The sequence below is a fragment of the Erpetoichthys calabaricus genome, chromosome 4 (genome assembly GCF_900747795.2).
Source record: "Erpetoichthys calabaricus chromosome 4, fErpCal1.3, whole genome shotgun sequence".
Taxonomy (NCBI): Eukaryota; Metazoa; Chordata; class Cladistia; order Polypteriformes; family Polypteridae; genus Erpetoichthys; species Erpetoichthys calabaricus.
In genome coordinates, this window is record NC_041397.2 from 143,075,142 (window position 1) to 143,088,052 (window position 12,911).

The 12,911-nt window shown below is 39.6% G+C and overlaps 1 protein-coding gene across 1 annotated transcript in view; it reads right to left on the reverse strand.

The window, feature by feature from the left end:
• Positions 1–333: 333 nt before the first annotated feature.
• The window catches only part of zgc:152951 (uncharacterized protein LOC569013 homolog), a 47,605-nt gene continuing 35,027 nt past the window's right edge, over positions 334–12,911 (reverse strand). Inside the window, exons 8-9 of the mRNA XM_028801283.2 lie at positions 4,299–4,442; positions 334–760 (exon numbers count right to left, since the gene is read on the reverse strand). Of these exons, the coding sequence (XP_028657116.1) occupies positions 632–760; positions 4,299–4,442 (273 nt within the window). The 3' untranslated portion in view covers positions 334–631. The remainder of the gene's footprint in view (positions 761–4,298; positions 4,443–12,911) is intronic.

Here is a 12,911-nt window from a genome sequence, read left to right on the forward strand (position 1 = left end):
CATCCACTTGACTGTCCCATTGATCCATCTTACCACTATGAGGAGCAGAGCATTCAGTTGCTCTGCTCCCCAGCTTTGGAACTCACTACCATCTGAACTTAGGAATATTGAATCATTTTCACTTTTCAAATCAAAACTTAAAACTCATTTGTTTAAGACTGCTTTTTCTCTTTGACAACAATTGTTCTGTCCAATTTTAAACTTTGTATTTTAGTTTTGTTTATAATGTGTGTTTTATCTATTGTTCGGTGTCCTTGAGTGTTTAGAAAGGTGCCTACGAATAAATAAAATGTATTATTATTATGAAATAAAAACAAAAAAACAACAAATTACTTAATTTTCCAAAAATAATTTATTAGACGCAGAAGCTTATTGCACCCTTTTGTTCAGATCAAAATGATAAATTTCATTTACCTGAAAGTTAAATATAAAAATACAGTATTACTTGTTTAACTTTTTTTTTTTGCATGCATTTGTTATGGCTTCACGGCTTTCTCTATTCACTTGTGCTTCTTGACTGCAGTCTACCAACAATTTTGCCATGCAGAAAATAAAGGCAATCACTGGAAATGATGCATTTAAAATGTAAACTATTCTGCATGCTATGTTCTGGGGAACACCTTTTTTTTTTTTAATCCATTGCATTGCTTGACCAGTCACTGGACAGATACATAATTTTATAAGAGGATGCTTCTACAATGGTTTTGAGGTTTTCTTTCTTTGCTGAATTCTCCATATGATTTATGATCCAGTTTAACACCTGCAAATTAAAAACAGAAAAAATGTAAGTTAACTTCATACGTGGAAAACACAAGAATAACACAATTAAAGGCGCTCCCCTTTCTTTGAATTATTATAGCCAGCACATCTCTAGAAACACCACACTGCTCCAGTTTAGGATTGTGTCAAAAACCGTAACAACCCTACTTAAAAGATACACACCAGTAAAACTAATACAAAAAAACTGATACAGCACAAGAAGCTTTAGCACATAGGCACATTTAATAAGAAAATACTGATTGTGACTTAGAAGCAGTGCTGCCCCTAGCCAAAGTGGGCTGTAAGCAGAATCTTCTTAGGCATACACACCCACCCCACCCCTTCATGACTCTTTCTTATAACAGCATTAATTTGAATAATAAATATAAAAATAATAAATAAAGAACACATCATAAATTTAATTTAAAGTCAAATACATCCATCCATCCATCCATTTTCCAACCTGTTGAATCTGAACACAGGGTCACGGGAGTCTTCTGGAGCCAATCCCAGCCAACACAGGGCGCAAGGCAGGAACCAATCCCAGGCAGGGCGCCAGCCCACCGCAGGTCAAATACATCCTTTATTTTAAAATAATCAAAACTTGGAAAGTGAAAGCTCAGGGCTTCCTTCAGTCTTTTTGTTGCATATCATAACAGCAGACATCTACATTTTCTGAAGTCATCTATGAGGTCATCACTTGACAGCTTTTGTGTGAGGTCTGAGCTGATGCTGATGATAGCCAAGCTGCTCATACGTTGTTGTGCCATGGATGACCTCAAATATGCTGTGATGAGCTGAAGTTTTGAAAAACTGGTAACAGGAATGGTTGCTGCAATCCAGATGGCAAACTAGATTTGGACATCAATGGTATTTAATGGCAATGATTTACCAATTGATTTGGTCTCTTTATAAATGAAGGCCTGATTAGTAATAATAATAATAATAATAATAATAATAATAGTGGTCCAGGGTATCAATGTGCTGGTACTCGCTAGAGCCAGTAGTAGCACTTGTGATATGTGATGCAACAACACTAAAAACAATTCTAATACTACCACTTCCAGGGTAACAATGTGCTGTTACTCTTTATTACTCAATAGAGCCAACAGCATCACTTGTGGCTTGTGATACAACAACACTAAAAACAATTTTAATACTACTACTACTACTACTACTACTACTAATAATAATACAGACAATAATATAAAATACAATAACTACTACTGCTATTTAGTGACTAATATATAGCAATTGATTTGGTTCCTTTATAAATGAAGGCCTGATTAATAATAATAATAATAATAATAATAATTAATAACAGTCCAGGGTATCAATGTGCAGTTACTCTTTGTTACTCAATAGAGCCAACAGTACCACTTGTGACTTGTGATACAACAACAATAAAAACAATTTTAATACTACCACTATTAATAGTAATAATAATAATAATATAGAATACAACTACTACTACTACTACTAATAATAATAATAATAATAATCATAATAATAGTAAAGATAATAATATAAAATACAACTACCACTACTAAAAGTAATTTATAAAATATTACTACTACTAATAATAATAAAATGAAAACAACTACTACTAGTACTACTACTGAACATGCTTAATAACCTTACTTATTGCCAATAATTATGGAGTCAAAATGAAGCTGAATATGTACATACTTAAAAAATGAAAATGTGAATAGATCAATTACACTTATGACTTTATCTAAACTTAATTTTGTCCTTCCAATGATAGCAGATAGCAATAAGGCATTAAATAAATCAGTACTGTTATTCATCCATTATCCAGCCCGCTGAATCCAAACACAGGGTCACGGGGGTCTGCTGGAGCCAATCCCAGCCAACACAGGGCACAAGGCAGGAACCAATCCCAGGCAGGGTGCCAAGCCACCGCAGGACACACACAAACACACCAAGCACACACTAGGGCCAATTTAGAATCGCCAATCCACCTAACCTGCATGTCTTTGGACTGTGGGAGGAAACCGGAGCGCCCGGAGGAAACCCACGCAGACACGGGGAGAACATGCAAACTCCACGCAGGGAGGACCCAGGAAGCGAACCCAGGTCCTCAGATCTCCCAACTGAGAGGCAGCAGCGCTACCCACTGCGCCACCATGCCGCCCTCAGTACTGTTAGTTGCCAATAAAATTAACCAACAATTAAAGTTCATCTGAGCTAATTGCTCTTTTTGTATGTCAAAGGTGCTCTCATGGTGGTTTCCCACAATTCAGCTGATAATTAACTAGTGTGAAAGAGAGCCTGTGTGTGTTAGTGAAGTTTACAAACATGTCCTCAATGCACACTTGGAGCACTTCATAAGTCAACTAATGTTAGCAGCCTTTAACAACATGTAGAGGTCCATAATCTTCAGCCATGTGAAAGCTAGGTACTGTAACAACTAATGATACCTATTAAAACACTCAGTATCAAAACTATTGCATATAATGCTGTTTCATTAGTCCAGTAAACCACTAGCTTTAGTGTAGTGGCAACTGATATAGCATTTTCTAGCTTACTGGAAGTTGGATAAATAAAAATTTTTAAACACAACTGCAAGTGCAGCATGAGCTGTTTCTTCATGCTTCATGAAACAGCAATAACCCCAAAGGAGCCAAGCTGCGGGCCTGTTGACAAGGTTGCTTTTTGATATACTTACAGTAAATGATGTTAAGCAATATGCCTGGTAACACTATGGTTAAGATTAAGGATGTGGGAGGAGATACCTCACTCAAGTCAAGTAAACCAAGCAACAAGAACATGCAATCCAAATGGCTGTCCAGCAGAACTCCTGAATCGCTGAGGTCTGTGAGCCCTCAATGTGCCCCACCACCAATGGTCCTATGATCACGGACCGTACGCAAGGTGTGTGATCTGAGCAGCAGCTCTGCTTATAAGTGGAAAATACACATTCACTAATAAGGAAGGGTTACATTTACGTACAAGCAATGGATCTTTAGAAATGTTAACCAGTTGTGATCTGCTCAGAGGGCTGTACATCAAATCCTGTGTTTCACACATCAAGATGTGGTGCCTGCATTTACAGGGTATGGAGGTCATAAAGTAAACCCTAGCTCAGCAACTGTACTTGTAGAGGCTGATTTGTAATTTGCTTTGGATGAAAGGATCAGCTAGACAAATGCAAACACCCATGGCAGCACCTAGCCTGGTATTTAAAAAATCTGGGACATTTTACAACATCGATCTGGTAGTGGACAATCACCTTGAAAGATTAATTAGACTATTTCACCAGATCACTTTTTAGTCATCTAATTTTATCTTAAAAACAATCACCCTTTTTAGATACATTTTACACATTATACCATATTTGTTTGTTTGTTTAAATTTATTTTGATTAAGCTTTTAACTGAGGTAACTTAAATTATTAAAAGATGCAATCATTTTCATTTTTCCACAATAATTTAACCAGAGCCAAACAGGGGAATATCTGCTCCTTTAGTCCTAAGAACAATAACAAAGCCATAAAACATTGGTCTGACCAGCAGTACCTTCTCATCTGTGTCCCCAAAGTCGGCCTGGTACCACTTAAAGATGTGGTTCAGATGAATTTCTCCTTTTGCCTTGTTAACCTGGATTCCATCTTCAGTTTCCAAAAAATCCTTGGCTGCCTTTCTTAGCTGTCTGTCTACGTCCTGGTATTGAACAATCCACAGTTAGCTTTCATTATTACTTCTGGAGTTCCCAGTGACATAAAAACATCAACAATTAAAATCACCCATACTTTAGTAGAAAATTTGTAAAATCTGGATAACAGAACAGTGATGAACATTAACTGCTGCATTAAACTTGGGGTCCTGGCCATATATGATTTGATTTTGAAATGTTTATTTTCAAAAAGCAGAACATTATAATGGGATATTACTCCAGCTAAAAGTCAAAATAACATAACAGATACAGCCATTTACTTTAAAATTAATACAGAGAAAACAAAACAAGGGAAAAAAAAGAAAAAAAAACAAGACTCAACCTCCACCCAGGAGAAACAGAAAAAGAACAGGGACAGCATCCATCCATCCATCCATTTTCCAACCCGCTGAATCCGAACACAGGGTCACGGGGGTCTGCTGGAGCCAATCCCAGCCAACACAGGGCACAAGGCAGGGAACCAATCCCGGGCAGGGTGCCAACCCACCGCAGGACACACACAAACACACCCACAACCAAGCACACACTAGGGCCAATTTAGAATACCAATCCACCTAACCTGCATGTCTTTGGACTGTGGGAGGAAACCGGAGCGCCCGGAGGAAACCCACGCAGACACGGGGAGAACATGCAAACTCCACGCAGGGTGGACCCGGGAAGCGAACCCGGGTCTCCTAACTGCGAGGCAGCAGCGCTACCACTGCGCCACCGTGCCGCCCTTCAGGGACAGCATACATTTTGTAAAATACTATTAATTGATTCTTACCATATATTAAAGTTTTGGACATATCCTGTAAAGAAGGATACGATTTTCTCTAATTTGAAATAAAATAGAATGTCACTTACTCACAGATTTTTAGAAGGTGGGTTGGTATTCTTAGCTAGGTCTGCGTGCTAGTAGTGTGGTACAGGAAATTACAATTGGCTTATTCCTATGCACTTTAAAATCATCCAGGAGTACACCAGACATGACATTAATGGATTAAGAAAGATTATAACACCAAGGCTGTCTGAGAAGTATGTAATGTTAATTAGAGTAAGTGCATTTCCAAAATACAAAGCCTATTAATGCTGCAGCTAGATGGCAGCACTTGCAGGTTGGGTCTTTAGACAATTTTAAACAAGATAAATGTGATTGATGAAAGGCCTTCAGTTGAATTATGTGTATTCTATGTATGGCTGAGTTCCACTCCTTTTGTGAGATGCCGATTGAAAGGTCCCTTTCCTACCATTCCCTAGGATCTTTGAAGGGTAGATTCTTTGAAATACAGCCCCTTCAACACGGCGTCGTGAAAAGGGGGGCTGAACGTACCACAAGGAGACGCAGTCACTCCTCCGAAACCTCTCTTAAACAGTGATACAATGGGAAACAAATAACAGTTGTTTTTTTTACCTCCTCTTTGCTCGATCAGCTGCTGGCTTGCTGCTGCTGCCATGCCGCATGATCTGCACTTCACTCACCTACCCCCCCTCCCCCACCAGCGCTATGCACCATTGTGAAAAAGGGGGCTGAATGCACCACAAGGAGACGTAGTCGCTCCTCCGAAACCCCTCTTAAACAGTGATACAATGGGAGACAAATAATGGTTGTTTTTTTACCTCCTCTTTGCTCGATCAGCTGCTGGCTTGCTGCCATGCCATGTGATCTGCATCTTGTGTGGCACTTCCAGTGTTTAAAAGCCTGTACAACAGCTGTCCCTTTGCCTCACTGCCTTGTCTGTCTTCTCCCCCAGACATCCTCAAACACTATTCAATCTCTTTTCACTGTTCCGTTATTTCATTGAGTCATATTTTCTGTTTGTTTGCGTTAATGCGATCTTTACTCTCATTTTTTTCAGACTTTTAAATTTTTCTACTTCCATTATCTGTAACCTGTTCTGCATGTGTATCACGAGATTTGCTTCTAAAGGTTGTAAGTATGGCGTGACTTTACCGTCTCGCGGGACGTGAAAGTGTCTCTCTGTCTCTCTTCAAAAGATCACGTCTCGTCCCAAGATTTGTTTTTATAATAGAGACATTTTTAAAAATTATTAAAATGCTCTGGTTCTTCTTCAAAACTAACCAGTATAGCCTCTGGGATTGATATGGATGCAAGATATAGAAAGCTGGGTACGTTTCTTTCAATAAAGTTTCTGATTTGTATATAGAAAGAAACTGTGTAGCTGCAAAGTTAAATTTGGGGCATAATTGTTCATAAGTTGCAAATACATTGTCAATTAAACACCTCCAAAGGATATGACACATGACGTTTTCAGCAATTTTCAGTCATAGCATTCATTTACGTAATCTTAGACAGTCAGAGGCAGTTGTTGTTGCACTTCTTTTAAGTCAATCATCTAGCCTGAGACTGGCTAGGATAAAAATTGTTTGTAGGGTGGGCTCTTTGCATGCGAGAGTTAAGAACCAATGAGTGCTCCTCGACTGTCTCCACACTTAAAAGCTTATCCCAGTCTATCCTCCTTAGACTATGCCGCATCTGCTCAAAATTAGCCCTACCAAAGTTCAACTTAACAATTTTAGTCTTTGCATTTGCACTCTTACAAAATATTAAGAATTGTATTACAATAAGGTCACTTGACCCTAGTGGTTCAATCACCTCTACACCCTCAATTCTATCTTGATTATTACAAAATACTAAATCCAGACAGGCTTCACCCCATGTTGGTGCTTTAACATGCTGTGTTAAAAAACAGTCACTGATTACTTCTAAAAACTCCTGCTCTTGTGCTCCTCCATCTTCAAGGTTATCCCAGTTAATATTTGGATAATTAATTCCCCCATGACTATAATATCTCCCTGTAAACTTGCCTTTTTGATATTACTAAAAGGATGTGTGTTGAAATTACTGTCTGAATTGGGTGGACTATAACATACTCCTAAAATAAGACCTCTTTCCCTAATATTTTCCAGGCGAAGCCACATGTCCTCACTAAGATGGGGTTCATCATCCAACTGAAGAGGACTTACATTTAAATTCTGTTTGATATAAATAGCAACCCCACCTCCTTTTCTGTTCTGTGTATCCTTCCTAAAAAATGTGTATCCCTCAATGTTACACTCATCCCCATCTTTGTTATTTATCCAGGTTTCCGTTATTGCTATAATATCATAATTATGCTCTGCTACATACAGCTCCAACTTACTTACCTTATTTTTGATATTTCTAGCATTAAGGCAAGATATTTTTAACATGTTCCTCCTTCTTCACTTAAAAGTTGTCTTAGAATTTAAATTGCTACCCATTTTTATTTCTACATCAGTGTTTGTTCCTCCATGCATAGATCTAAACCTGACCTGTCCTAAACTACCTGCCCCCATATTCCCTAGTTTAAGCAATCCTTCACTAGCCTACTCATACACCTCCCCAATACATTGGTACCCCTCCAGTTCAGATGTAACCCGTCACGGCAGAACAGGTCCCATCTGTTCCAAAAGGAGTCCCAATGCCCCATAAACCTATACCCTTCTACCCTGCATCAAGATTTGAGCCATGCGTTAAGCCTTCTAATCTCCTCAGTCTTACCTGGACTGGAGCATGGCACAGGTAGTTAATGAAACAAACTTGTTCCCATTTAGGTTATGTACTATCAGTGGTAGCAATTAGCTACTGTGTGGACTGTGTAGCCCTTTCAAAGGCAGCCATTGGGATATAAACCTTGACAGGAGTAGAGGTTCCTGGCTTTTGCTAGGATATTCTAAAGTGTAGTCCTTTCAGGAGAAGTAATCTGATGACAGATCGACAAGTAAGTTAAACCCAGCAGGGAGGCTTCAGGAGAGGAGCAGCTTATAGTTCCAGGCAAGGGATCAAAGTTGGGGTAGCTAGCCTCGGCCAGTGTTGAGATATTCTTGCTTTATATTTGAAATTATCTGTGCTGAGTGAATGATGAATATGTAGGTTTTGCAGGACATATTTGTGAATTGATGCTAACAATTTAGGTATTTCCAGTATTAACTTGTCCACCAATGGAAAAAGAACGTCAAAAATTAAAGTGTTTTTCCTGGACATTTTTACACAACAAAACACCATTTAACCCTGTAAAAGTTTTCTTGTCTGTAACCAAAGATAGCAAGAGCTCTGGCAAGTCAGATTTTGTGAGTGAGTAAATTACATTAAACAGGCACCACTGGTATGAGGTGGAGTATATACTTATAATAAATCCAATTTGGTCTTGTGATACCACTGAGAGAAGTTTTTTTAATCATTCTAGCTAAGACTTTTGCTAGCATCAACATCATTATTCAGGAGTGAAATTTGTCTATATAATGCACATTTTAGTAAGTCTTTATTTTTCTTTGGAAAATCAGTTATTAACCCTAGGCAGAATGTTTGAGGTAAACTTTTATTTTCTCTAGTTTTGCTGAATACCTTTAATAATAAAAAGGTAACTTAGTTGAACATCTCTAAATATAAATTGCTAAGGTCTGTCTGTCTGTCACGTGATTACTTACAAACTACTGAGGCTAGGACCTTGATCTTGATTTTGATTGAAAGCTTATGACTTGATCCATGCTGGTAATTCAATAAATCTGAGATAGCAGTGACATTGGCAAACTGATCTGGATTCATGTGTTTCTTACAGCAGTGATTGTCAAACTAAGTGACATGGTGGTAAGAAAAAAGACCAGTTACATCTGTTGAGCATCAAGCAAATTGCAGAGGTTGAAACCATTATGAGGAATACCATAATAGGAAGAAGATAAAAAGCAGTGCCACCTGCTGAACTCAAGTGTGGGACACAGAATGCAAGAATGACAAAGATAGAGCAACTGGAGTGCATGCAGCTGGAGGGCTGTATGGTTCACTAGTTTTTTCTTTTTTGTTTTTATAAAATTCCATTGAGTAGCCATCTGGGCCTCAGCTTGCCTACTTTTGGAGTGAGTTTATAGCATCCTGTAGTAATAGATGTAATGTTACAGGTGCTCTCCTGCACCACAATGTTAGAGATTAATCCAGTTTTTCAGACTTCTGTCTTCATTTACCAATTTATATTCTGACCCTCTCAATTATGAGGTATAGTTTCTGACTATAGGTACAATGAAATGGGTTTCTTCACAAGGTTGGTGTGCAGGTAACTGGTCTGGAAGGATCTGAGGTTAGAACCACTGATCCTCTTAAATCCAGATGAGGGTTTAATCTGCAGTTGTAACTGAATCTCCCAAAAGCCCTAAAAACACCCAAGAATATCCCAAGAACAACAAAACTCTGTTCCTGAGAATATGATAAATGGGGTTACCTTAGTCAGTCTATTGCCATTACAACTCTCACCAGAACAAGTGGTAAATAAATTGGATGGCCTCAGATGAGTTTGATAAGGATTGCTTTTTCCTGTTTTTTCACAGATGCCCAGCACAGGCAAAACTGCAAACCATACAAGGCAAAATTTAATTTTTACTGCTGCTGGTCTTTTCTTTGTCCACGGAGCTGAAAAGAGGTTTCTTATGTCAATAGCTTCTATTAAAGTACAACAGATTTTCTGAGTCTGAGCACTACATTTTCATTATGTTTTGCTTATGTTATTCATACAATGACACTTTTAAAAAAGAATCAGAAAACTGGAACAAGATAACTCATTCACAAGTGCATGTCTTCTCTATTATGGTGGCTTCAGTTGCAATGTAGCTGAGAAAGAAACATTTCAATAGTAGAATGTAATTTCAATAGTAGTATAGAGGGATCACACTCTTCAGCCTCCCTGGAAAAGTCTATTCAGGGGTCCTGGAGAGGAGGGTCCGTCGGATAGTCGAGCCTCGGATTCAGGAGGAACAGTGTGGTTTTCGTCCTGGTCGCGGAACAGTGGACCAGCTCTATACCCTTAGCAGGGTCCTGGAGGGTGCATGGGAGTTTGCCCAACCAGTCTACATGTGTTTTGTGGACTTGGAAAAGGCATTCAACCGTGTCCCTCGGGGAATCCTGTGGAGGGTACTCCGAGAGTATGGGGTACCGGCCCCCCTGATAAGGGCTGTTCAGTCCCTGTACGATCGTTGCCAGAGCCTGGTCCGCATTGCTGGAAGTAAGTCGAACCCGTTTCCAGTGAGAGTTGGACTCCGCCAGGGCTGCCCTTTGTCACCGATTCTGTTCATAACTTTTATGGACAGAATTTCTAGGCACAGCCAGGGCGTTGAGGGGGTCCGGTTTGGTGGGCTCAGGATTGGGTCACTGCTTTTTGCAGATGATGTTGTCCTGTTTGCTTCATCAGGCCATGATCTTCAGCTCTCTCTGGATCGGTTCGCAGCCGAGTGTGAAGCGGCTGGGATGAGAATCAGCACCTCCAAATCCGAGACCATGGTCCTCAGCCGGAAAAGGGTGGAGTGCCCTCTCAGGGTTGGTAGCGAGATCCTGCCCCAAGTGGAGGAGTTCAAGTATCTCGGGGTCTTGTTCACGAGTGAGGGAAGAATGGAGCGTGAGATCGACAGGCGGATCGGTGCGGCATCCGCAGTAATGCGGGCTCTGCATCGGTCTGTCGTGGTGAAAAAGGAGCTGAGCCGCAAGGCGAAGCTCTCAATTTACCAGTCGATCTATGTTCCTACCCTCACCTATGGTCATGAGCTATGGGTAGTGACCGAAAGAACGAGATCGCGAATACAAGCGGCTGAAATGAGTTTCCTCCGCAGGGTGTCTGGGCTTTCTCTTAAAGATAGGGTGAGAAGCTCAGTCATCCGGGAGGGGCTCAGAGTAGAGCCACTGCTCCTCCGCATCGAGAGGAGTCAGATGAGGTGGCTCGGGCATCTGATCAGGATGCCTCCTGGACGCCTCCCTGGTGAGGTGTTCCGGGCACGTCCAACCGGGAGGAGGCCCCGGGGAAGACCCAGGACACGCTGGAGGGACTATGTCTCTCGACTGGCCTGGGAACGCCTTGGGATTCTCCCAGAAGAGCTAGAAGAAGTGGCCAGGGAGAGGGAAGTCTGGGCATCTCTGCTCAAGCTGCTGCCCCCGCGACCCGACCTCGGATAAGCGGGAGACAATGGATGGATGGATGGAATTTCAATAGTAGTATAGTACTAAAAGGAGATGATCCTCATGTTTAAGTGCTGTCCCAGTGAACAGCGGAACAAGATAAATACCAAGTTTAACTAACCAGCAGGTAGTCTTGTTTTGGTTTTATGTTTCTCCTCGGTTTGTTCAGCTGGCCAAAGTTTTGCCCTCTCTCAATTAATGATGTTTCTCTACACACTTCTTTTGATTTAAAGGGATGGAACACAGGGAAAAAATAGATCCTCATGTATACTTAATAAAAATTGTTGTAATCATAAAGCTACATTAGATAGGCTGTTGTTAAACATTATTTACTTTGAGTGTATGAAAAAGCCCAAAAATTCCTATGCAGCAAGTAATGACAACAAAAGATACATGTTAGTAGAATCATATTTGAAGCATAATTTTCTTTCTGTAACTCATGGGCGAATTTACCATCAAGGTGCCGTGGCATATACTACATGTTTTTACCTTGCACTCATCCACACTTCCATGTAATGTACAAGTGACTGCTCATTTAAATCTCCAACGGGGACCACCACCCCACTCGATATATATATATATATATATATATATATATATATATATATATATATATATATATATATATATATATATATAGTGACGTTACAATCAAATTTTTGTGGGGGAACCTCCTTCTTGCTCCTTTTATTTTTATATATGATGGTCATAGACTGTGGGGCCTGTGAGGGTCTTGATGTGGTCTTGTTGTAACTCGTTTCCCAATTATGTAGTGTTGATAATTGTCATTGATTATGCTCCCTGCTTTTACTAATAACCAAATTAATCCAACTACCTATTCAGAGCCTGGACAATATTCATAAAGAATGTCTCATCACATCGCAAACCACCACAGTAGGGTACAAGTTCTATATAATAAATAATGTGAAAGATCTCATATCACATCTAGGGGATACACACAAAGATACCACTACAATGCTCCAAAGGGATACAGTATGGAGGAAATTTGAAGCTTCTTTTAATGTGCATTCTCTTAACTGGTGGCTGAGCAATTTCTTAATTAGGGACACTGACTCTCCAGTCTTTTTACTGAAGATTAATTATTAAAGGTATGTTTATTTGTGGTTTTTCTATTTCTTATTTTGCATAAATACAAATGTTTCATTTATTTGCTTGTCTTTTTCTGTGGCATTGTCTTTTTCTTGTGGCATTGTGTATATATTGTTATACATATATAAATATATTGATTCAGTATCACTGTATGCTTAAGTCCAAATATAATTATACAATATGGTTTCCATATTTTTTGATGTCGTATCTGTGCCTTTTCATGTCCGTAACTGTCTGTCTGATGCGTGTGAAGTTAATTTTGTAACATTGCCCACTGTATTTAGTTCATATAACCTGCTCAGGAAGTGGTCTAAGTTAGTGCACAACTTTGTTCCCCTTCTCCAAATCCAAGAAACCCACCACAACTGCATTTAGTCTTAGTCTTGATCCT